We start from the raw sequence: 21,242 nt of genomic DNA, 5'->3' as shown, positions 1-21,242 counted from the left end.
CTTGCCAGGCAAGCACTTATTCCACTGAGCTATCTCCCCAGCCCCCTTGCCTGTAAAATAGGCATAATAATAATGTTCCCCTTTCAGTTGGGGCTGGGGAGATGGCTCAGTGGAATAGGCGCTTCCCTGGCAAGCGCAAGGACCTGAGTTCAATCCCCGGTTCCGCAAAAAATAAAAAAAAATAATAATGTTCCCCAGGATGCCTGTGAAGATTAAATGAGATAATGCCAATATCCCAGAATAGAAATTTCTATTTTTATCATTACCCCTGTTTTGTACCTTTAGAAATATCGGGTGTGTCACTGTAAGTAGTGAACCCCAAGATGCTAAGAAGCTACAGAATTAAATTTACCTGGGGCAGCTCTGATGCAGGGGGAGCTCCTGAAGTGGGGTCATGGATTTCACAAACAGGGACAGGAGCCCTGAGGTCAAGACCCTGGGGAGACCTATTTGTCTGTCTCCGCTTCTTACCCGCACTAGCAGGGACAACTCTGTCCTGGCACTAGCCAACACTGTACCCACCCATAGCAAAGGTGACTTCAAGCCCCTGAAATGTGGCTGATCTGAATTGACATTGTCTGCTAGCATAAAATATACTTCAATTTGGAAAGACAGTATCAACAAAGAAGTAAAAAAATACAGTATCAAAATTTTTAAAAATATCAATTGTATGCTGAAATGATATATCTGTCATGGGGTGAGGTGACCAATTTGTTCTGGTTTGCCTGGGACTTTATGGTCTTAAAGAACTGCTTCCCAGGAAATGCCTTAGTCCTGGGCAAAACAGGACTATTTGTCACTCTAATACTGAATTAAGTATGTCACTGTCATTTAATTCATTTCATTTTACTTTTTCTTTTTCATTCATTCATTGTGTGTGTGTGTGTGTGTGTGTGTGTGTGTGTGTGATTTATGTAGTTAAAAGTGGGTTTACTCACTATTTGTAGTTTAGGCTGGTCCCAAATGTGTAGCAATCCTCTTGCCTCCGCTTCCCAGGGGCTGGGATTACAGGGGTGTGCCACCACACCTGGCACCAAGAAACATACTCTGTCCCCCAGGCTGCTGTGCTCCCTTCAGTGAGTGAAGCAAATGTCCAAAAACGGTGTACAGGGAGCCGAGTTATACTGAACCCACAGCTGCAGGCCCAAGCACCCCCGGGCTGGAAGCCCGTGCCCCCTTCTTGCTCACACCTTTCTCAGGGAACCTGCCCACCTTGACCCCTCCACAAACCTGGGTTGGGAGCTCCTCTTCTGTCTCCAGATGCCCTAAGCCTTTTTTTTTTTTTTATGGACCAGGCTTCCAATTCCTTTTCTAAAATTGTCTGAGAGAAGGTCTTGTGGAGTTCAGGATGGCCTTGAGCTGACTTTGTAGTCCAGGCTGAATTCAAATTCACAATGATCCTCCTGCCTCACCCTCTGGGGGATTATAGGTGTGTATGACAATGCCCAGTGCTAGTATCTTGTAGTTTTAAAAGATACTAGGAAAAAAGAAAAAAAAAAATACTAGGGCCAGTGAGATAGTGCAGTGGACTAAGCACTTGCTTAGGCAAGTGCAGGGACTAGGGTTCAACCTCCCACACCACATGCCATGTCAGCCCCAGGACTAGAAGAGCTGAGTCGGCCACTGAGACCTGGCATGGTGGCTCATGCCTGTAATCCCAGCACTCTGAGGTAGGCAGGAGGATGGCAGGTTTGAGACCAGTCTGGGTGACATCAATTTAAGAAGAACTTGTCTCAGCCGGCCATGGAGACTGAGGCTGGAGGATCAGTATGAGTTCAAGACCAGCCTAGGCTGCAAAATGAGCTCAAGGTCAGCCTGAACTGCATATGGAGACCCTGTCTCAAAAAGACAAAAAAGGGCCAGGGATATAGCTCAGCGGCCCAAGCACCTGCCTGGCAAGTGGAAGGTCCTGAATTCAATCCCCAGTACAACAACAACAACAAAACAAACAAGCAAAATACCTTCGTTTCAAAATAAAACAAAGTAAGGAGTGAAGACGTAGCTCCACGTGAAAGTCACTCCTGGGCCCCCTCCTCTTGCCTAGACCCGTAAAACATGGCTTTGATGATATATCTGCTGTAACATGGCTAATAGCAAACGTTATTATTAGGTACTGGGATTGAACCTAGAGCTTTCTTACAGAGCTACAACCCCATTCCTTATTGTATTTTTTATTTTGAGCAGGGTCTTGGAAGGTCACTAAATTGCTGAGGCCGCGAGGGAACTCGTGATTTTCCTGCTAGCGCTAGGACTACAGGCGTGCGCCACCACACCCAGCTCATTGTTCATTTGTATTATTCCTATTACACTTTGTGCTAACTGAACAGCAGGCTGTGCGCTCCCTGGTGTGACAGACTGGCTTTTATGTCGTGACCTGGCTACTCAGAAGGGTGCCTGGCACCGAGCAGGAGTGCAGCAAAAACCTTACTGATCCTGTAGCGGATCGTGAGTGGTCCCCCGCCTCGCCCGCTTTTTCCCAGGTCACGGCCCCTGCCTATTCCGTTCAGGTGCTGCCTCAAATCTGTTGCTCGGGGTCTGGCCGGGCGACTTTCTCCTTAAGGAGCCGGGCATCCTGCCTGCCAGGGGTGTTGGGAACAGAACGTTGGGCCTCCGAGGCCCAGCAGGCGGCTAGGGCGCAGTACCCTCTTCCGACGGCAGGAGGCGAGCGTGGCCCGGGACCGCCTGCCGCAGGGCCGAAGTGGGGCGGGGCTTCGGGGGCGGGGCGGCTCAGTGCGCAGGCGCGGGGGCCAGCCGCCCAGCGCGCGCCGGGGCTGGGGCTAGCAGAGCAGCTCCGGCCGCGGCGACGGTAGCAGTGTGTTCGAACCCCGCTCCCGCTCAGCTTCTGTTCTCACTCCCGCGGGCCCTGGGCCTCCCGACGCCAGAATGCCGGTGACCGAGAAGGACCTGGCGGAGGACGCGCCGTGGAAGAAGATCCAACAGAACACGTTCACGCGCTGGTGCAACGAGCACCTCAAGTGCGTGAACAAACGCATCGGGAATCTGCAGACCGACCTGAGCGACGGGCTGCGGCTCATCGCGCTGCTGGAGGTGCTCAGCCAGAAGCACATGTACCGCAAGTACCACCAGCGGCCCACCTTCCGCCAGATGCAGCTGGAGAACGTGTCCGTGGCGCTCGAGTTCCTGGACCGCGAGAGCATCAAGCTCGTGTCCATCGGTGAGTGCTCGGCCGGGGCCCGCGCGCCCCCGGAGCGCCCTGTGCTGCCTGCTTTGTGGGGGTCTGAGGCAAGGGGCAGCCGTCCCTGGGCAGGGCTCGGAGGGGCTCAGCCCTCCCGGGGGCCATCGTGGGGCTGGGACCGGTGTGATCGTGCCCCACCGTGCGCCCGCTGAGGGCTGAGGGCCGAGGGCGGGGATGGGGACTGGGGTCGCAGTGTGGCTTCCTGTGAACTTGGGGCGCCGGGATCGGAGCCCGAGAACCCGAGACCCGCTCGCGCCGTCCCCAGGGGCGGGGCCCGGTTTGGGATGCTCCGGGAGCGCCTTCTGCCCCCAGGCCGGTGAGCCGAGCGCTCTGAGGCCACTGAGTGGGCGTTGGTCCCGAGGCCGGCGGGGGACCTGCCGCGGACTGTGCGCGGAGTTTGGGGCCTCCCGGGTACCCGGCCCACCTTCGCTGGCGTGGGAGTGGGTGTGGACCTGGGGCTGGGAAGGGGAGCCGCAGGGGTGTGTCCTTCTTGCTCCTTCTGCTCCCAAATCGGCGCTAGCAGGTCCCCTCAGGTAGAGATAGTTTAGAGATGGTGGTGATAATAGTGATTGCCCTCTTCAGATATTTTTTGCGGTACTGGGGATTGAAGTCAGGTCCTCGAGCCTCGGGCCTGCTAGGCTAGTGCTGTACCACTGAGGAACACCCTAGCCTCTTTACATTTTCTTCCTTCCTTCCTTCCTTCCTTCCTTCCTTCCTTCCTTCCTTCCTTCCTTCCTTTTCTGGCGGAACCGGGGATTGAACTCAGGCCCTTGCGCTTGGCCCTTATTGCACTGAGCCATCTTCTCGGCCCCCTACATTTTATTTCAAGATGGATCTGGCCAAGCTGCCCAGGCTGGTCACGAAGTTACCATCCTCCCGTCTCAGCCTCCTGAAGCGTGGGGATTCACTCTGTGTACCACCAAGTGTGGTGGTGGCCTGCGGTGTGTCCACAGCTTAGTGAATCCTGCTATATCCCTCAGCTGAGGTGCTCCTAGGCCACTTTACAGAAAAGACGGTCCAGTGGGTTAATTGACTTTCTCAAGTGTCCTCTAAGTAGGGTTCAGAATGGAAGGCAGAGTGTGACAATTAGGAGGCGTTGCTTCTCTGCCTTCTCAGCAGGGTCTTCCAGAGGGAGGGGGCCAGCTGGTGTCAGGGTTCCCCTTCTGCTGGATGGGGGAGGTACCCAATGAGGTCTCCCTTATGGCCCTGGGTGATGGGAGGCTTGTACAGGGGTTGCAGGGCTGCCCAGGATGTGGGCTCTTGACAGCAGGGCCGGGGGTCGTAGCATATGTGTGTGCACTCAGGCGTGTGTGCGTACACCATATGTAAAGTGTGCAGAAAGTCTGTAAGTGTGCCGGGTGTGTGTCTGCACTGCATGTGTTTTTGCTAGAAGGGAAGTGACTGGGTCTGGGGTCTTTTCCTAAGGAAGGGAGGGTTTTATAGTGATTCTAAGGACTGAAAGAAAGGGAGAAGGGTGTGGCAGTTGGCACTTTCTCCTGTGGAAAAGGGGTTCCCTCGAGGCTGAGCTTCCACCCAGCCCCACCCTGGCCTTGCCCCACACCTGTCCTGACCGGTAGGGCTGCTTCCTGCTTCCTGGGCCGGAGCAGCCTCTCTCCAGCCTTCTCAGAAGCTGGCCTGCCCTCCCAGCATGCTTCTTTGCAGAGCCAAGCTGCTGGGGGTGGGGTGTTGTTGTCTTCTTTGGGGGGCCCTCTCCTGTACTGGGGAGGGAGAACTTCAGAATTCTGGAATTCTTTAGTGTTCAGAAACCAGCCTTTTTTTTTTTTTTTTAAAGCCTTTCCTTTGAGGAATTTCAAGGCCTGGCAAAGCTCACTTGGATTCATTCTTCTTTGTTTTAAAAATGTGTATTTATTTAATTAACTGCACAAAGAAATTTAAAGTAAGCCATGAGTATCCAAACATGACATAAAATCTCTCTTAAAAAAAAAAAAGGAAACCACAGCCCCAGAAACTCCTAGACTGCCTGACTTACCAGCTGTTTACACAGGCAGCATCTGCTTCCAGCATGGCTTCACAGCAGTGCTGAGTTACAGGGACCTATTCTAGACTGTCCCGGCCCTTACACATTTTAAAACTTGGTCCTCAAGATTTTCTTTCTTTTTTTTTCTGTCGTGCTATGAGCATTGAACCCAGAGAGCCGTGCACTGAGATGCATCTCCAGCCTTTTTTATTTAAAAAAAAAAAAAAAAAATTGTGGGGGTAGGGAAAGTTGCCTCTACAGTTGTTGAATTGCCCGGGCTTGAATTTATATTCCTCCTGCCTCTGCCTCCCTTCTCAGCAGCTGGGTCTAGAGGCAAGTAGCTGGGATTACTGGTTCATTCCTGAACACCTCCCGGCCTCAGGCCTGCCGTGTCCTGACCACACAGGCTTAGTTTCTTCTCTAGGGGGCCTGAAGGCTATATTAGCTTCTTTCTGTAGACCTCTATCCACCACGGCTTACGTTTTCTTTTTCAAATTGTACTTGAGACAGGGTCTTGCTTTATGTGCTATATCGTCCAGGTTGGCCTTGAACGCAGGATGTAGCTCAGCCCTGCTTGGAACTTGCGGCAGTCTTCCTGCCTCAGTGTTTCGCAGTGCTGGAATTGTAGACGTGCACCACCACACCCGGCTTTAATTTTCATTATAAATTATTTTTTTCTGATACGTTCCCGGAAGTGGCATTCCTAGGTCAAAGGGTGTGACCGCATTTATGACTTCTGCCTAGTTGCTCTCCAGAAAAATCTTCAGAGCAGGTTTTCCAGCCCCTGGAGATCCGAGGGAGTCTAGCCAGGGGCTGGGACTGATCTAGGGGTAAAGACTAGGCCTGTTCGCTGCCCCTGCAGCTGCTGTGTGTTAATGGCCCTTCCAGAAAGGAAGAAACCAAGACAGAAGTCCTATCCAAGCTGGATTTTGGTTTTCTTATTGTTTATGTTCTATTGCCCTGCTCTGACAAGGATATTGTTAGTTCTCTGTGCGGGACACCCTCTAAGTGTGTTCTGTGATCACCTGCCTTGAATAGCAGCAGCAGCAGCAGCAATTACTGTCCTTCCAGTATCGATCAAGCAAGTACTGTCCATGGTGACAGGTCTACCAAGCTGCTGAACTTGAGCCCTACCGGACTTTCCTTCCAGGGTCAGAGAGATGAGTAAAATCCAGCCTTTCTTCACTTCTCAGAGGCAGCTGTGGCCGAAGGGCTTGGTGTCAGGGTGGCACCTGGTGAGCCTGTGCTTTGAACTGCTAGCCTTGGACCAAGCAGGGGTGTGAGTGAGGGCCTGGGGTCAGTGACAAGCTGGAGTGTGCTGAGGGTCCCAGGAAAGGAGGCGCCGACCCTGCTGCCTAGGTGGGAGGTCTGGTCGGTCTGCCGCCCTGTGTCCAAGCTGAACTTGTTGAGGAATGGCTGCCCCATCTTCCCGGGTGGCTTCCTGCTTTTGAGATTGCCTGCGACCCAGTGGATCATGTTTTACCCCACAATCAGGGAGGGCACGATTGAATGAATACTGGGCTTTATGTGCTCTGGAGACCCCCAACAGTGGCACTGCGGGGACCACTGCAGTCACCATGTGTGTGTCCCACCAAGAGATGGGAGGTGGTGTTTCCGCCCCTGCCCCATCCCCCAGCCCTGCCTGCTCACTCAGGGCTCAGGGCCCATGGTTCATGGAAGGTGCGCCCACTCCAGGCTCTGTCCCAAAGTTAAGAATGTTCTTTAGTTTCTTGTTATGTCCTGGGGAGTTCACAGTGAGGCCTCAGCATATTTAGTCCTAGTTGTCTGCCAGGAGCTGGCAGTTTTATTTACTTGTTTTTCCAAAAACCTTTTTGACACCAGGCAACCCAGCCAACTTGGAGAAAAAGGGGTCTCTCAGCTTGTGAATGAGTTCCAGGCTGCCTGGAAGTTTGGGTAGTGTCTAACAGTTTGATCCTTTAGAGAAAGGAATTCTTTCCTGTTCAGAAGGTGTCGTCTGACCCCAGGAATTACTTTAAACCTTACCTGTACCAGCCCAGTGCAGCAGGCAGAACTGTTCCCAAGACTTCTGGTCCCTGAGTTTCCAGGGAGTGGGTGTCCCTGTCTGCTCCACACAGGCCCTTGTCCTTCCTCTTCCTTTTGTCCCTTCACCACCAAACCAATGTACAAACAACCCTAAGTTCTGCTCTTTCCTGAATGCCTGTGTCTCCCCACCAGGGTAGCCCAGACCCAGGGAAGGCTTAAAAAGTAACCCGCGCTCTGTCTGAATTGAGCAAATTTTGGTCTCTTTGCAACATGGTAGCACAATAGCCAGGGCTGTTGAAAGCAAGGAGTCCTGGCTGGAGCAAATCCTACTTGACACAAAGTAGCTATTAAGAAACTCCTGTGCCTTGGTTTTCTTATTGCTAAAGTGGGGATAACTACCTCCTTAAAGGTTGTTGCAAAGATGTAAAAAGTTAATATTTTTAAAAGTGCTTGGGAAGAAAAAGTACTTGGAATAGTAGAGGGCATACAGTAAGTGCTACACAAGTGTCTGTTAACTAAATAAGGCGCTGTCCCTTAATACCTTAATGCCTGGAGGGGTTTGTACAGTGCTGTCCTGGGGACACCAGCTTGGCCGGCTAGTGTGGATCCTGCTTGCTAAAATAAAGCTAGGGGGGCTGGTGAGATGGCTCAGTGGTCTGAGGCACCTACTTAGAACAAGCCAAGCTCAAGCAAAGCACAGAGACCTCGGTTCAATCCCCCAGCACCACATGCCCGCCTGCCCCCTGGTGGGCTGAGCTGGCCACACAATAGATAGATAAATAAATAAATAAATATTAAAAAAAATAATAAAATAAAATAAAGCTAGGGACTCCTGGTGGGCGTCCCTCCTTGAAGGGGAAGACCCCTGCCGTATTATGGCTGCCTCTGGGCCCATCCACACCAGCTTTGTTTCTGGTAGCTGAGGCGGCTGGTCATCCCACCTCCCACTCGGTCCAGGAATCTTTGGGGTAAATTGCTTCCAGATGGCGTTTGGGCCTCCGCGGAGCTCTTCCAGCAGTGGCGGAGCCAGTGTGCCCGTCGCAGCTGCCTTCGTTCTTGGAGAGCTGGTGCTGAGCAGTACTCTGGTGTGGAGCCAGGTTATGTCTCCACATACTGCCAGCACGGGCCTGGTTCTGTGCTTAGAGGCTGGCGTCCTGCGCTGGGCTGCTGGGGTGCTGGAGGGTACTGCCCTGTTCTTTGGGCAGCAGTTGCTCTGAAGCTTTTAGGCCCTGCCTCCAGGGACTCGGAGGACCCAGCCATCCCCTTTTCTTCATGGTCAGAGCCTGCCAGGTGCTGCTAGGTACAGCCTCCTGACTCAGGCCGTGGCCCTAGCTGCACAGCACTGGCCCACTGCCACAACGTTTCTGAGCCCTGTTCTTAGAGTTGCTGAGAGCATTGTATGTGACGAAGCTAAGTTCCAGCACAGTGCCGGCATTGCCATTACTGGCCTGTGTGTGCTTTAACTGGAGTCCAGGACTCTGTCTCATCTTCCATCTATTCTGTGGCCCGGCCAGATGTTTTGAGACCCATGTTGCTGTCACCTGGTTTGTTAGCTGTTTCTCCCTAGCTGTGACCTGCCATGAAGGCGCTTCCCCAGAGCCCCTTTATTTTTCATCCTTTTTCATGGACTGGGAACATGAAAGGCCAGCTGTGAACCACGCCCAGTGCTAGGTGCTGGGACCACAGGAATAATAAGAGTCACCCCATCCGCTTGCCTCACAACGCTGCTCGGTGTGGTGAGAAGAGAGCTGGAGGGGACACGGAGAGATCTCAGACCTCTAGGCGTGCCCGTGCCTCCTGGGACCTTGTTAGAAATGCGGGGCTGAGGTGAAGGCTGAGAGAGGACTTCCCAGTGCTGTGGTCTCAGGCTGCTGTGCCTGGTAAACGGAGCACCTAGCCCGGTTGTGTGTGTGTGTGTGTGTGTGTGTGTGTGTGTAATACTCAGGGCTCCCTAGAGGAAAGAGCCATTCACTTGAGGGCTAAAGTGTGAATTAGAATTAGGTAAATATGTATTCAAGTGAACATAGAAGAAAAAGTATGTTAGGTTGGAGGTTACAGCTGTGGTGATTGGGTGACAACTGCGGTAGCTGGGTAGGCAGGCGGGTACACAAAGGGCTTCTAATAGAAGCAACTGGGTGTTTTCCTTGGGCATGTGTAGGTTGTGTTGTGGCTTGTGCCTAGGTGTTCCCCCAGCCTCATGAGGTCCTAGATGTTTCAAGGGTGGCTGGGTTATGATGTGTGCTGTTGGGATTAAGCCACCCCCAGGTGTGCTGCCTGCTGCCTCTGCCTGCCTGCCCTGCTTTGCCATGAGCTGTTTCTTCTCTGGGGTGCCCATCCCCTGCCTCAGACCCTGCCGACTGTAGGCTGAAACCTTTTACAAGCCAAGATAAGCCTTTCCTCCTTTAACAAGTGGGTGTTGAGTATTGTGTCTTAGCAACAAGAAAAGTAACTAAGACAGGGTGGGAGGGGCCAACCTGGCTGATGGGCCCCTGTAACTCCGGTCTCTGAGCTGTGGCTCAGTAGAGTGTGGAATGTGCCCCTTTCTTTTCCTGTTTTGATTTGTTTTTGTTTTCACAAGATAAGAGACTTGCTGGGTAGCCCCCTTGGCCTCAAATTGAGGCCATCTGCCTGCCTCAGCCTCCCAAGTGCTGGCTCTGTGGCTGTGTGCATCACGCCTGCAAGTTCCTTTCTCCTCTGTGTGTATTTATAAGCTATCCACATATACCATTATCAGCCTATATATTATGTTTTATAAAACTTAGTTTCTTTTTATATAAGAAATCTAAATAGAAGGCCTTGTTTTTCCTGGCTGTAATAGTATTATTTTATGCACCATTTAGTGCCCTGAGGGCCTCTGTCTCTATGTTGTCGTTTTATTTTTTTTCCTTTTTGTGGTGCTGGGATCAAACCCATGGCCTTGCACATGAGGGACAAGCCTGCCAATACTGGGCCATGTCCCCATACATTGGTCCCCCTTCCCATATTAGTGTTCTGCATTTAATTTTTATCTTTGATTACCCTGAGGAGCTGGATCTCTAGTTAAAACCCTTTTCCCAATAAAACAGTTTAATTGAGCAAATCCAGGAGAATGAGCCATTGCCTGCTAACCGGGTGGGTGCTATTTCCTGCTTTTGTAATGATTACGGTTGCCTTTCAGGACCTAAAGCCAGCTTGCATTACTGTTGTAAAACTAGGTATTCACTAACATGTGCCTGGTGACCACTAAACAGCAGGTTTATTGTATAGTAAACAATAGCACTTTCTTTTTCAGGGACTTTGAAGCAGTCTTGGACTTTAGGTCCCTGGGAGATGAGTCTGCATGGCAGGGAGAGTGTTTAGAGAGTCTTTAGAGTGGAGCGATTGAACCGCAGGTGACAGTGGCCATACTTGGTGTCAAGGATGGAACTACTGGTGTATTTTATTTTATGTTTATCTTTTTGAGATTGGGTCTCTTGCTGTGCAGTTCAGGCTGGCCTTGAGCTCACATAGTAGCCCAGGATGGTCTGGAACTCAAGGATCCTCCTGCCTCAGCCTCCCAGGTACTGGGATGATAGCCCTGATCCACCACACCGGGCTTACTAGCATTGAGTCAGGCCTGATTACTATCATGATTTGAGGCAGGTAAGAAAAGTGCTGAGCTGTGGAGGAAGCTACTGCCTTTCTTCTAGGCATCTCGCAGCACTTTTTGCATATGTTCATTTGATAAATTGTAGATGGATGTCATAATTCTTTTGTAAACCAGTTATAAAAACTGGGCTTTTTATTAATGCCCATGGTCTGATGACAGACTACCAGAGAACGTCTGTCATCACTCTCCATCCTCAGCATGTCCCATGTAGCAGATGGAGAACCCAGTCCTCGACCAGGCTTTGACACAGTGTCAGCACAGTGATGGTTTGGCTTTTCACTTAGTGAGTACTGGCAGTAACACTGTGTTGAGACAGATCATCTGACGTCCTCCCATTCTCTGTCATCAGCAGCTAAGCAGCACAGGTAGAAAGCGTGCTGAGGAGGGCACCTGTCTTCTCCCTGTTCTTGGTACCCATAATACATTGCCAGTGTTTCTGTCCCTGTTCTTGGTACCCATAATGCATTTCTAGTGCTCCTGTCCCTGTTCTTGGTACCCATAATGCATTTCCAGTGCTCCTGTCCCTGTTCTTGGTACCCATAATGCATTTCCAGTGCTCCTGTCCCTGTTCTTGGTACCCATAATGCATTGCCAGTGCTCCTGCTGGCACATTGAATGGCGAAGTGCGTCCACTCCATCTCTGATAAAATTCCTGGTCACCCTGCCCGCTTCCTGCCTGCTAAGCATTGTCCTGAGTCCCTGCTTTTGCCTGGGGAGGGGTTGTTTCCTGAAATAGGGTCTTGCACATAGTCTAGGCTTGTCCTGACCTCATTGTGTAGCCTCATTGTCCTCAAACTCTTAATCCTCTTTTCTTAGTTTCCTGAGTGCTGGGATTACAGGTGTGCTCCACTGTGCCTGGCAGGAATGCCTTAGTTTTATTTATTTTTTTTTCCAGTATGGGGGATTGAGCCCAGAGAACACTGAGTTACATCCCCAGTCTCTTGCATAGTTTTTCTTTTCTTTCTTTCTTAATTTTTTTTTTTTTTTTTTTTTTTTTTTTTGACAGGGTCTCAGTGTGCAGTTCAGGCTGGCCTTGAGCTCACTTTGTGGCCCAGGCTGGTCTCGAACTCACAACAATCTTTCTCAGCCTCCTGAGTGCTGGGATTACAGGCATGTGCCACCACACCTGGTTTAATTTGTGCTTGTGGAATCTTTTTTTTTTTGATACCAGGAATGAACTCAGGACCTTTTACTTACTAGTAAGGTGCTTATACCACTGAGTTATCTGCCTGGCCCTTTTGCATGGTTGTTGAGGCTGGAGTAGGGTGGGGTGTGTGTGTGTGTGTGTGTGTGTGTGTGTGTGTGACTAAGCTGTCCTTATGATCCTCCTGCCTTAGCCTCCAGAGTATCATGAATTACAGGTGTGTGCCTAGCTAATTTTTTCCACCGCTTCCTTTCCTTTTGTGGTACTGGACCTTTTTACTGAGCTACATCTCAGTTCACTTTTACTTATTTTGAGTCAGTGTCTTGCAAAGTGACTAAGTTGCCCAGCTTGGGTTTGAACTTGGAATCCTCTTGCCTCAGAGGGGTGACATTAGAAATTGAACCCAGGCCCTTTGCCTTGAGCCCACATCCTTAGTCCTTTATGTTTTTATTTTGAGGCAGGGTCTCACCAAGTTGCCCAGGCTGGGCTTAAACTTGCAATTCTCCTGCCCCAGCCTCCCAGTGCTGAGATTACAGGGACGCAGCCCCCTGCCCGGTTTGCCCAGCCACTTTCATTATTTGTGATCCTCACTGTGGGTCTTGCAAAGCTTGAGGTTGCATATCTTCTTTTTTTAACAGATGAAAACCCCCGGGTTGGAGCTTGCCTCATTCTGTGGGCTAAGCACGGTGGCACGTCTGCGTGGTGTAAAGAATGTTCACATCAGTCAGTCAGGGTCTGTGCTTTGTGTAGTAAAATAAACCTAGTGGACTGAGAAGATATGGGAGGGCCTGTGTTTTACTGCTTTTGTTTTGTTTGGTTTGCTTTTATTTTGCTCCAAGTTATACTCCTTTGGGCTTGATTTGTGTGACTTAGAAATGTCCTACAAGTCAAAACTGTCTTGGGCCCATTTGCCTTCCTAGCCTAACACCAAAGAACTCAGTTTGGGGGCCCCCCCATCCTGAAGGCTTTCTCTATTTCTCAGTCTTTGTTTGATTCCTGGGCAAGGCTTGCTTTGTGAGGGGCCCAGGGATTCCTCCCGGCCCCATTCTGTGTCCTGATGGTGGCCGGAGCTCTCCGTGCACACCACAGGGCAGGTGTGTGTGTGTGCGTGCGCGTCGCTGGGAGCCACCTAGGCCTGGAGATTCTGGGTGACGGTGGCCATGGGCCCTCCTGTGCAGTCAGCAGGTCCTCGCCCACGTCCCTTATTCTGTTGCTTTTAAACATTAACCAGTGGGAGGATGTTTGGGGTGTGCCTGCCTGGGAGCTGGGCCGCCTTTCTCTCCTGGCCTGGCACCCGGCCCTTGTCAGGGTGGTGGCCCCAGTCAGAGGGAGCTTCACGGAGCAGCCTGCTGATGGGGACTCCGGAGGAGCTGGGGCCGCCCGCGGGCTCCCCCGAGGGAGCCGAGCTAGGCCGCCCAGTCGGGGCTCAGCCGCCTCAGCAGCGCAGGGCTGGCCTGTTGAAAGGTCTGGGCGTTAACACAACACTCCTGTTCTCCCTCTCTGAAGGCTCTTTATGCTGGCATGAATTCCTTTTCTCATGGAGATCTGAAAGCTCTTTTGACTAAATAGGTCACCTTTCTGGGTATTTTTCTAAGGCCAGCTTTGCCATGCCAGACAACTTTTCTGGAATTTCCTTTCAGATAGAAAGGCAGCCAACGAGGTTGGAGTCGTTTGGAACACAGGGTGGAATTCTGGCACTCACGCTGTATAGGGAAACGGGTGTGGATTTATGGCAGGGACTATGTAAATTTGCTGTGGCACATAAGTTCAGATTTTGAGATGAAAAATGCAGGCAGCAATCAGTTTTGCTTTGACAGCGGCTGTGGTGCCCAGGGTGCCCGAGGGAGGAGAGGCAAGCCTCTCTCGGAATGGGTTGGGTTTTCAGGAGCTAGGATCAGGTTCTGGCATCCTCCTCCGCCTCCCACCCCGCTCAGCACACAACATGCCGGTACCATTTGTCTTGTGAATCACTTCCCTGCCTTCCTTGTACCTCTGTGAAGTGACTTATCAGATGCTTGGGCTTCCTTGCTCAGGAACAAAGTGATTGCCCCTTTTATGGTAAAGTAGCCAGAGGCTGAGTGGGGCCTTTGGGGCCCTGGGCCCTGCTCCCTAGAGGCCTAAAGCCTGCCCCCCCCACCCCCCCCAGCCTAGCATGACCTGGCAGTTCTGTGATTTGAATGGAGTGGGGACTTTGCAGGAGTTCTCAGAGGCAGCACAGGGCTGGCCTGGAGCGCAAGGGTCTGGGCACTGTGGGACAGGCCTTTCAGCGGGGTTTCTGTCCTCCTACCAGCAGGACCGGGAAGTGTTCTTGGTGGAATGCACCTGTGGGGTAGCTTGTCACATTCCTTATCTCCACTGCAGGAGGCCTTGCCAGTCCTGGGGGTGGCTTTCTACACACAGAGCAGCCCGCTGTCACATTCCATTTCCTGTGGGTGTGCCTTTCCTATCAAATGGTCTCTGTCCCTCTTTCTTGGCTCTTGTTTGACATCTGTGGGAGCCCTACTGCCCTCTAGCCTGTCTCTTGGCTGATTGTCCCACTCTGGCTCAATGCTGCTCCGGGGCAGGGGTGGTGTCACACACTCTTTCTGGGACTCTAAGGCTGGTAGGGATTTTTTTTTTTTTTTTCTTTTTGAGACAGGATCTCCTTTTGCGGGTCAGGCCCGCCTTAGCCTCACTTTGTAACCCAGGCTGGCCTCCAAGCTCAAAGCAATCCTCCTGCCTCAGCCTCCTGAGTGCTAGGATTACAGGTGTGTGCCACCTCACCCAACTCCCTGAGACTTTATTTTATTTTTATGTATTTGGTTTTATTCTTATGCATTTGGTACAGGGACTACAGGGACTCATTACATAGATCGGACTCATAATGATTCTCCTTTTTTCAGCCTCCCAAGAGCTGGGATTACAGGTGCTCGCCTCCACGCCCAGTCTCAGTCTCAATCACTGTCACAGCACACCTTGGGGCAGGACCCGCACAGCAGCCTGGGATCAAACCCCAGTCTCTGTGTCTGCCTAGCAGGCACTTTAATTCATTGAACTAACTGGCCCGCCCCTCCCTGAGATTTTAAAATTGTCAGATTAACATGTCTTTGAAATTTCTAATTTTTTTTTTTATCACTTGGTGATTAAAAAGTTTTATTTGTAGTTTTTAGGTTTGCAAAAAAATGGAGGGACAAAGGCAAGCATTTAAAGAAAGAATACCTCAGCTGTGAGGAATTTGAACAGATCTTTTTCTGCCTTCAGGGAGTTTCTCTTAAAGCTACCCTTTGATTGGAATGGGGAAGAGGGAAATGCCTTTTCTCAGGAAAAGAAAAAATGAAACTGTAAGTCAGGCATAGTAACACATTCCTGTAAATCCCAGCATTCAGGAAGGCTGAGACAGGAAGATTACAAGTTCAAGCCTAGTCTGGGCAATTTAGCAAGACCCTTTCTCAAAAATAATAAGGGTAGGGCTGGCAAGATGGCTCAGTGGTCTAAAGCACCTACTTGGAACAAGCTTGGCAAAGCACAGGGACCGCGGTTCGATCCCCCAGCACCACATGCCAGCCAGCCCGCCCCCTGTGGGCTGAGCTGGCCACACACACACACACACACACACACAATAAATAAATGTTAAAAAAAAAAGAAAACTTAAAAAAAAATAATAAGGGTAAATTGCCAAGACTCTGGGTTCAGTCCCTATTACCACGTTAAACAAATGGACAAACATGGCAGGCGACCGTGAACTGGAAATGTCTTGTGACACCCTCTTTACTGATGATTGCAACAGGAGCTGCCATGGGCCGCTGCTGAGCCCTGGCCAGCAGGACTTGGGAAGCCCTGTTTGAGTCTCGTTATGGTTTGGAAATCTCCCTTGGTCGAGGAATATGTTCTGGTCACCCATGGAGCCAGGGGTGTTCCAGCCACTTTGTCTCTTAAAAGTTTTTAGGACCGACTTTTATTGGGACCACAGGAGTCTGTTAATAACAGTTGCTATGTTTGGTAATAGCTGTGACCTTGTCTCATGACTAGCCCAGCATGGAAACTCATTTAGTTTTCAGTTGTGTAGCAGTTTAGAAGTATTTGAGAAGTGTCCCCAATAGAACGTGGCGGGGCAGCTGGGTTTACCCTGCCTGCCTGGGGGCTTTGAGAAGTCTGAGATGGTACAGGTCCAAGTCTTTGGGGCCTTTGCTCAGAGCCCTCAGGACACCAGCTGCAGGGAATCCGCCTGTCTCTGCTTCGTGTGTGGCAGAGAAGTGGAGTGGCTGCTGCTTTTGGACATAGATGGAGTGCTTAGGACTTTGGGTCAGATGGACCTTGCCACTTCCTGGCTGGGGTCCATGGAGCTGGGTGCTGGACACAGATCCAAGGTCTGGGCTGTTGCAGTGTCCCAGTCCTGGGCTCAGTCTCAGCATAGTCCCCAAGGACCCCAGGTGCCTCAAGAGTGGCCATCACTCCTCAGCTCTCTCTGGGCTCCTGGACCTGGGATGGCCCTTTGGGATGGGGGGTAGGGGTCGCTGAAAAAATACACCCAGAAATGGCCAACGGTGCCTTGTACCTAAAATACTATTTTCAAAAGAGGATGCCATCGAAGTAACTTCCTGAGTAGGAACCAAGGGAAAGTAGCTTTTACAGGTCTGCCCACTGTTGCTGTAAGGATGGAAAATGGATGCTATTCTTGGGGGCTCTTTCTCCTTTCTTTCATGCCTGTTTAATTCAGGGATTCTTTCCCCTTCCTCTTGCCCCATCCTGTCCTATCCAGTCCTGGAATTGAACCCTGGACCTTTGCATTGACCCCCGCCCCCATCGCCGCCCTTTATTTTTTATTTGTAACTTGAGACTGGGTCTCAATAAATTAATCTTGGGCTTGGGCTTGTGATTATCCTGCCTCAGCTTCTCCAAGGGCTAGAATTTCAGGCCTGCCCTCTTCCTTTTGTGTCCCTTTTGGTCTCTTAGAATGCTTCTTCCCATTTCTTTCCAGGGATGTCCCTTGGAGAGATGATCTCCTGAAAGTGGTACCCCAGCACTCTTGTCTGCCCATCAGAACCTTGGCTCCACCCCTCAAGAGCTGCCTGTGGGGGGCCGGGGAGATGGCTCAGTGGAATAAGTGCTTTCCTGGCAAGCTCAAGGACCTGAGTTCAATCCCTGGTTCTGGGGAAAAAAAAAAAAAAAAAAAGAGCTGCCTGCCCTACGAAGCTCCCTTTCTCAGTAGCCTGTCTTCCCCTTGCCAAATGTGATAATAAAGTTCTCTTCCTGCCTGCTGGGGTGGGTGGGCCTGTAGCCTCATCTAATCTTAGAGGCTGGGATAGGAGCATTGCTTGACCACCATGAGTTCAAAACCAGCCTGGGGCATAGAGAGCCTCATTTCAAAAACATAACAACAAAAAAGGAGGCTGAAGCCTAGGCAAAACTGAAACCGCAAGCTGAGCAGGTGGCACATGCCTGTAACCCCTGCACTCGGGAGCCTGAGGCAAGGATCACTGTGAGCCTGAGACCAGCCTGGCTACAAAGTGAGTTCAAGACCAGTCTGAATGCCATAGCGAGACCCTGCCTCAAAATGACAAAAAATGTACCCCCCTCCCCAAAAGGGGGTGTGCACCCAGGCTCTTGACGCTGCCTGGCTCTTAGCAAGTGCCCAGGCAGTGACAGCTGCAACTCCCGCGTCCTTAGTGGATGAGGCCTCAGACCTGCTTACCTGTAGAAAAATGAGTATTTAGGTTGATGCTGAGGGGGCACAGAGCTTAGCAGAGTGGGGGTGAAGGGCAGGGGGGGCGGGGAGGTGCTTGGGGTCTTCTAGTTAGTGCAAGTCCGCCGCTGAGGAAGAAAGAAGAGGCTCTGAGCATCTTGTGAGCTTTGAGGTGGAGCCAGAGGACCAGGTAGGGCTATGCCCGCCCCCGCCTGTGTCCTCCTCCTCCTCCTCCTCCTCCTCCTCCTCCTCCCGGCTCTTGACATGGGGCGGGTGGGCTGCCTGCACCTCCTGCCAGGACTTCTGGTGTCCCAGGGAGGGTCCTTAATCCTAGCACATCCAGCCTCATGTCATGGAGCTCAGGACAGTGGCTGATGTACAGTAGCAGCCTGGAAGCTGCTCTGCGCCGGGAGGCTGGGCCGAGGTCATGGCGGAGAGGATGGGCAGCAGCGAATCTGTCCTGAGAGGCGAGGAGGAGGGGAGGGTCACGTCAGGGCCACACAGTCTCTGTTCTCTTTAGAAGTTATGCCAGCGTTTGTCCTGCCTGCTGGCTGATGGGATCAGCCTGTGTTTGGCATGAAGTACCCGCTTCCTCCTCGTGTTTGCGGAGCACAGCTCCCCGCCGTTTCCACAGTTGGGCCAGCTTTCTAACACAGCAGCGTTCCTGACTGTCATTTTGGGGTTATCTCTGGTGGGGACTGGAAGGGAGCAGCTGCACTTTTCCTGAAGGGAAACTTCATGGAGATCTTACTGGGCTGAGTGATTAATTGCAGCCCTTACTTTTAACAATGGGAACAAATTAGTCAGCCCAGGTGCTGCTTTCCATGTGACCGGGCAGAAACTTAAACACCAGCACAATGGCTTTTGTTTCCCCAGCTACTAAAGCTGACTCCAGTTAGGTGTTATCCGTGAGATCAGCGGCAGGAGTCAACCTGCTCCCATGTGGCAGACTAGTCTCCGGCCCTGGGAAAGGTCTGGGCCACCCTGGATTTGGCAAGATTGCTGGCCCAGGTGATTGCAGGACCAGCTCTTAGTCCCAGACCTACTTCTGCCATCACTAGAACACCCCCCCATCCTTTTCCCCATCTGTAAAATGGGAGAACATAACTAGCTCTCTGTTCCCCAAAAGTTAGTCTTTTTTTTTTTTTGGTGGAACTGGGGATTGAACTCAGGTCCCTGCCCTTGCCAGGGAAGCACTTATTCCACTGAGCTATCTCCAACCCCCCCCCCTTTTTTTTTTTGCAGTATTGGGGATAGAACTTGAGAACTTATGCTTGCCAGGCAGATGCTTCCTAAAGGAAGCATTCCTTATTCTACTTTTGTATTTTTTAGGGAAGGGTCTACAGGATGTTCAGGGTCTCACTGCTAGATTGGACTCATAGTGATCCGCCTGTTTACAGCCTCCCAAGAGCTGGAATTACAGACGTGCACCCCCATGCCCAGTCTCTGTCTCTATCTCAGCATGCCCTGGGGGTGGGGCCGGCATGGCAGGCCCCGGGGATTGAACCCTGGCCCCTGTGCCTGCTTGTAGGCGCTTTACTCCGCTGAGCTATTTGGCCAACCCTCTGCCACATTTTACCCTTCACCGTTTTCAGTTTTCTTGCATTATCCCCCCCCCCCGCAATTGACTCACTTTTATAACAGATGTATTGGAGGATACTATGTCAGTATCATAAGTGGAAAAGTAATGTCACTAAGTCAATGGAAGGTAACCATAAATAAAACCAAAACAGTGCTGTTAAGTCCCAGCCGGCGCTTCCCTGCTCTCCGCTTGAGGCCCGCTCTCCTTTGGTTAAAAGGATAAATTAGCAAGAGTTTGAGAGGTGTGTTGAAGGTAACCTAGCATCTCCCTGAGCCTTTGGGAGGAAAGAGAATCGCCCTTTAAGGCAGAGGGATGTGCAGGGGTCCCTCCTTATTGGTGGCGTCCCCTTCAGAGGCTTTAGTTATCTGAGGCCAAGTGTGGTCTGAAAAGACTACATGGAAAACTGCAGAATGAACAGTACATAAATTTTAAATTGTGCACTGTCCTGAGCATCGTGACGACCCCCTGTACTGTTCCATCTCATCCTGCCCAGGACAGGGTCACCCCTCCCTCTGTCTTTAGTGCTCCCCTCCTGTCAGCCCACAGCCTGTAGTAGGCGGTGCAAGCCGCTGATGCTGGTTTTGGGCTCTGCCCAGGAGAAGCTGGAAAGTTCTTCCTTTCAGTGAAAAGGTGAAAGTTCTTCCCTTTAGAAGGACAGGAAACAAAGTTGCGTGCTGAGGTTGCTAAAATCTGTAATAGCCAGGCTTGGTGCAGTGCATGCCTGTAATCCCAGCACTCAGGAGGTAGAGGCAGAAGGAGAATCATTTTGAGTTCCAGACCAGCCTGGGCTACAAAGTGAGTTTGAACCCAGCCTGAGCTGTATAGCGAAAAGGAACAAAACAAAACAAAACAAGTGTAGGGCAGGCCAGATAGCTCAGTGGATTAAAGTACCTGTTTAGGCGGAGCTCAGCATGCTGCGCTGGCCCTGCCCCCGGGGCACTCAGAGAAGGATTGAGACTGTGCTGTGGTGTGGGCCTGTAATCCCAGCGCTTGGGAGGCTGAAAACTGGAGGGTCACAACAGGTCCTATCTACATAGTAAGACCCTGTATACCCTGCACTGAATACATTTAAAAAAAAAAAAAAGCTGTAATAAGAACAGATTTATCTGTAGAATTAAAAAAAGAAATTTATGTTGGTTTTACCGAAGGTTCTCCAACCTTAGGTAAGGAAAAGGACCCCTTGGGTGTGTGAGAAGCACTCAATGGAGGGAGAAGGCGTTGACTTACAGGGATCAATACTTCTGTCTTTGTGGTTTTAGGCATCGCCTGGGGCATTTGGAGCGCCTGCAGAGAGGGAGGGGCGTCCAGATGGGCACTTTGTTCAGTGACCTGTGCCATCTCTGCCTGCCTGGCCCCTGTGGGCTGAGGCTGCTGAGGGCTTGGAGGGAGAGGCAGGCGCTGCAGGGGATTGATGTCAACGAGGAGTGAGCATTTGAACAGGAAACTAAAGGACTGAGTTCTCTGCCCTGCGTATGGGGTGGGAGTTGTTTAGAACATTTTATTTTCCTTTTAACTCAAATTTTCTGTGAAATGTACAGTAAGCAATTTTGGCCCCAAATGATTCAGAGGAACTCTGCATTAGACTTATATCTTTATTTGTTGTATTTATTTATTTTTTATTTTTTATTTTTATTTTTGGCAGAACCGGGGATTGAACTCAGGGCTTTGTGCTTGTCAGGCAAGTGCTTATTCTGCTGAGCTATCTCCCCAACCCTATTTGTTGTTTTTATGTTGACGAGATAATTAACTTTTTATGTGACGGGGTTATGAAATAACCTAACCCTATCTTCCTAAGAACTGCTCTGAGTTCCCTTGGCGTCCACGTCCCTTATAGCTAGATAAGGTAGAACACAAGACGTCCTAACACACTCTGCAGCTCTCGGCCTCCCCTCTGACAGTGTGTCCTGTGGGTTCTGTAAGGCAAAATACACTGCAGGAGTGGCCTTCTGACACGCCTCATGCTGTTGACAGCTGGGAATGAATGATGTTCTTTGAGCTAATGGGTATGAGGCTGGGCATGTGAGGATTCTTTTTTTTTTTTTTTTTTT

The 21,242-nt window shown here is 50.9% G+C and overlaps 1 protein-coding gene across 6 annotated transcripts in view; it reads left to right on the top strand.

The window, feature by feature from the left end:
- Positions 1-2,751: 2,751 nt before the first annotated feature.
- Positions 2,752-21,242, top strand: part of Flnb (filamin B) — a 156,659-nt gene continuing 138,168 nt past the window's right edge. For all 6 annotated transcript variants that reach the window (XM_004631611.2, XM_004631610.3, XM_004631612.3 and 3 more), the window contains exon 1: positions 2,752-3,175. In XM_004631611.2, coding sequence (XP_004631668.1) covers positions 2,884-3,175 — 292 coding nt within the window. In that variant the 5' untranslated portion in view covers positions 2,752-2,883. The remainder of the gene's footprint in view (positions 3,176-21,242) is intronic.

Source organism: Octodon degus, unplaced genomic scaffold (assembly GCF_000260255.1).
Source record: "Octodon degus isolate 3935 unplaced genomic scaffold, OctDeg1.0 scaffold00043, whole genome shotgun sequence".
NCBI classification, from domain to species: domain Eukaryota; kingdom Metazoa; phylum Chordata; class Mammalia; order Rodentia; family Octodontidae; genus Octodon; species Octodon degus.
The sequence above is the reverse complement of the archived record's forward strand: the minus strand, read 5'-3'. Positions and strand labels throughout refer to the sequence as shown.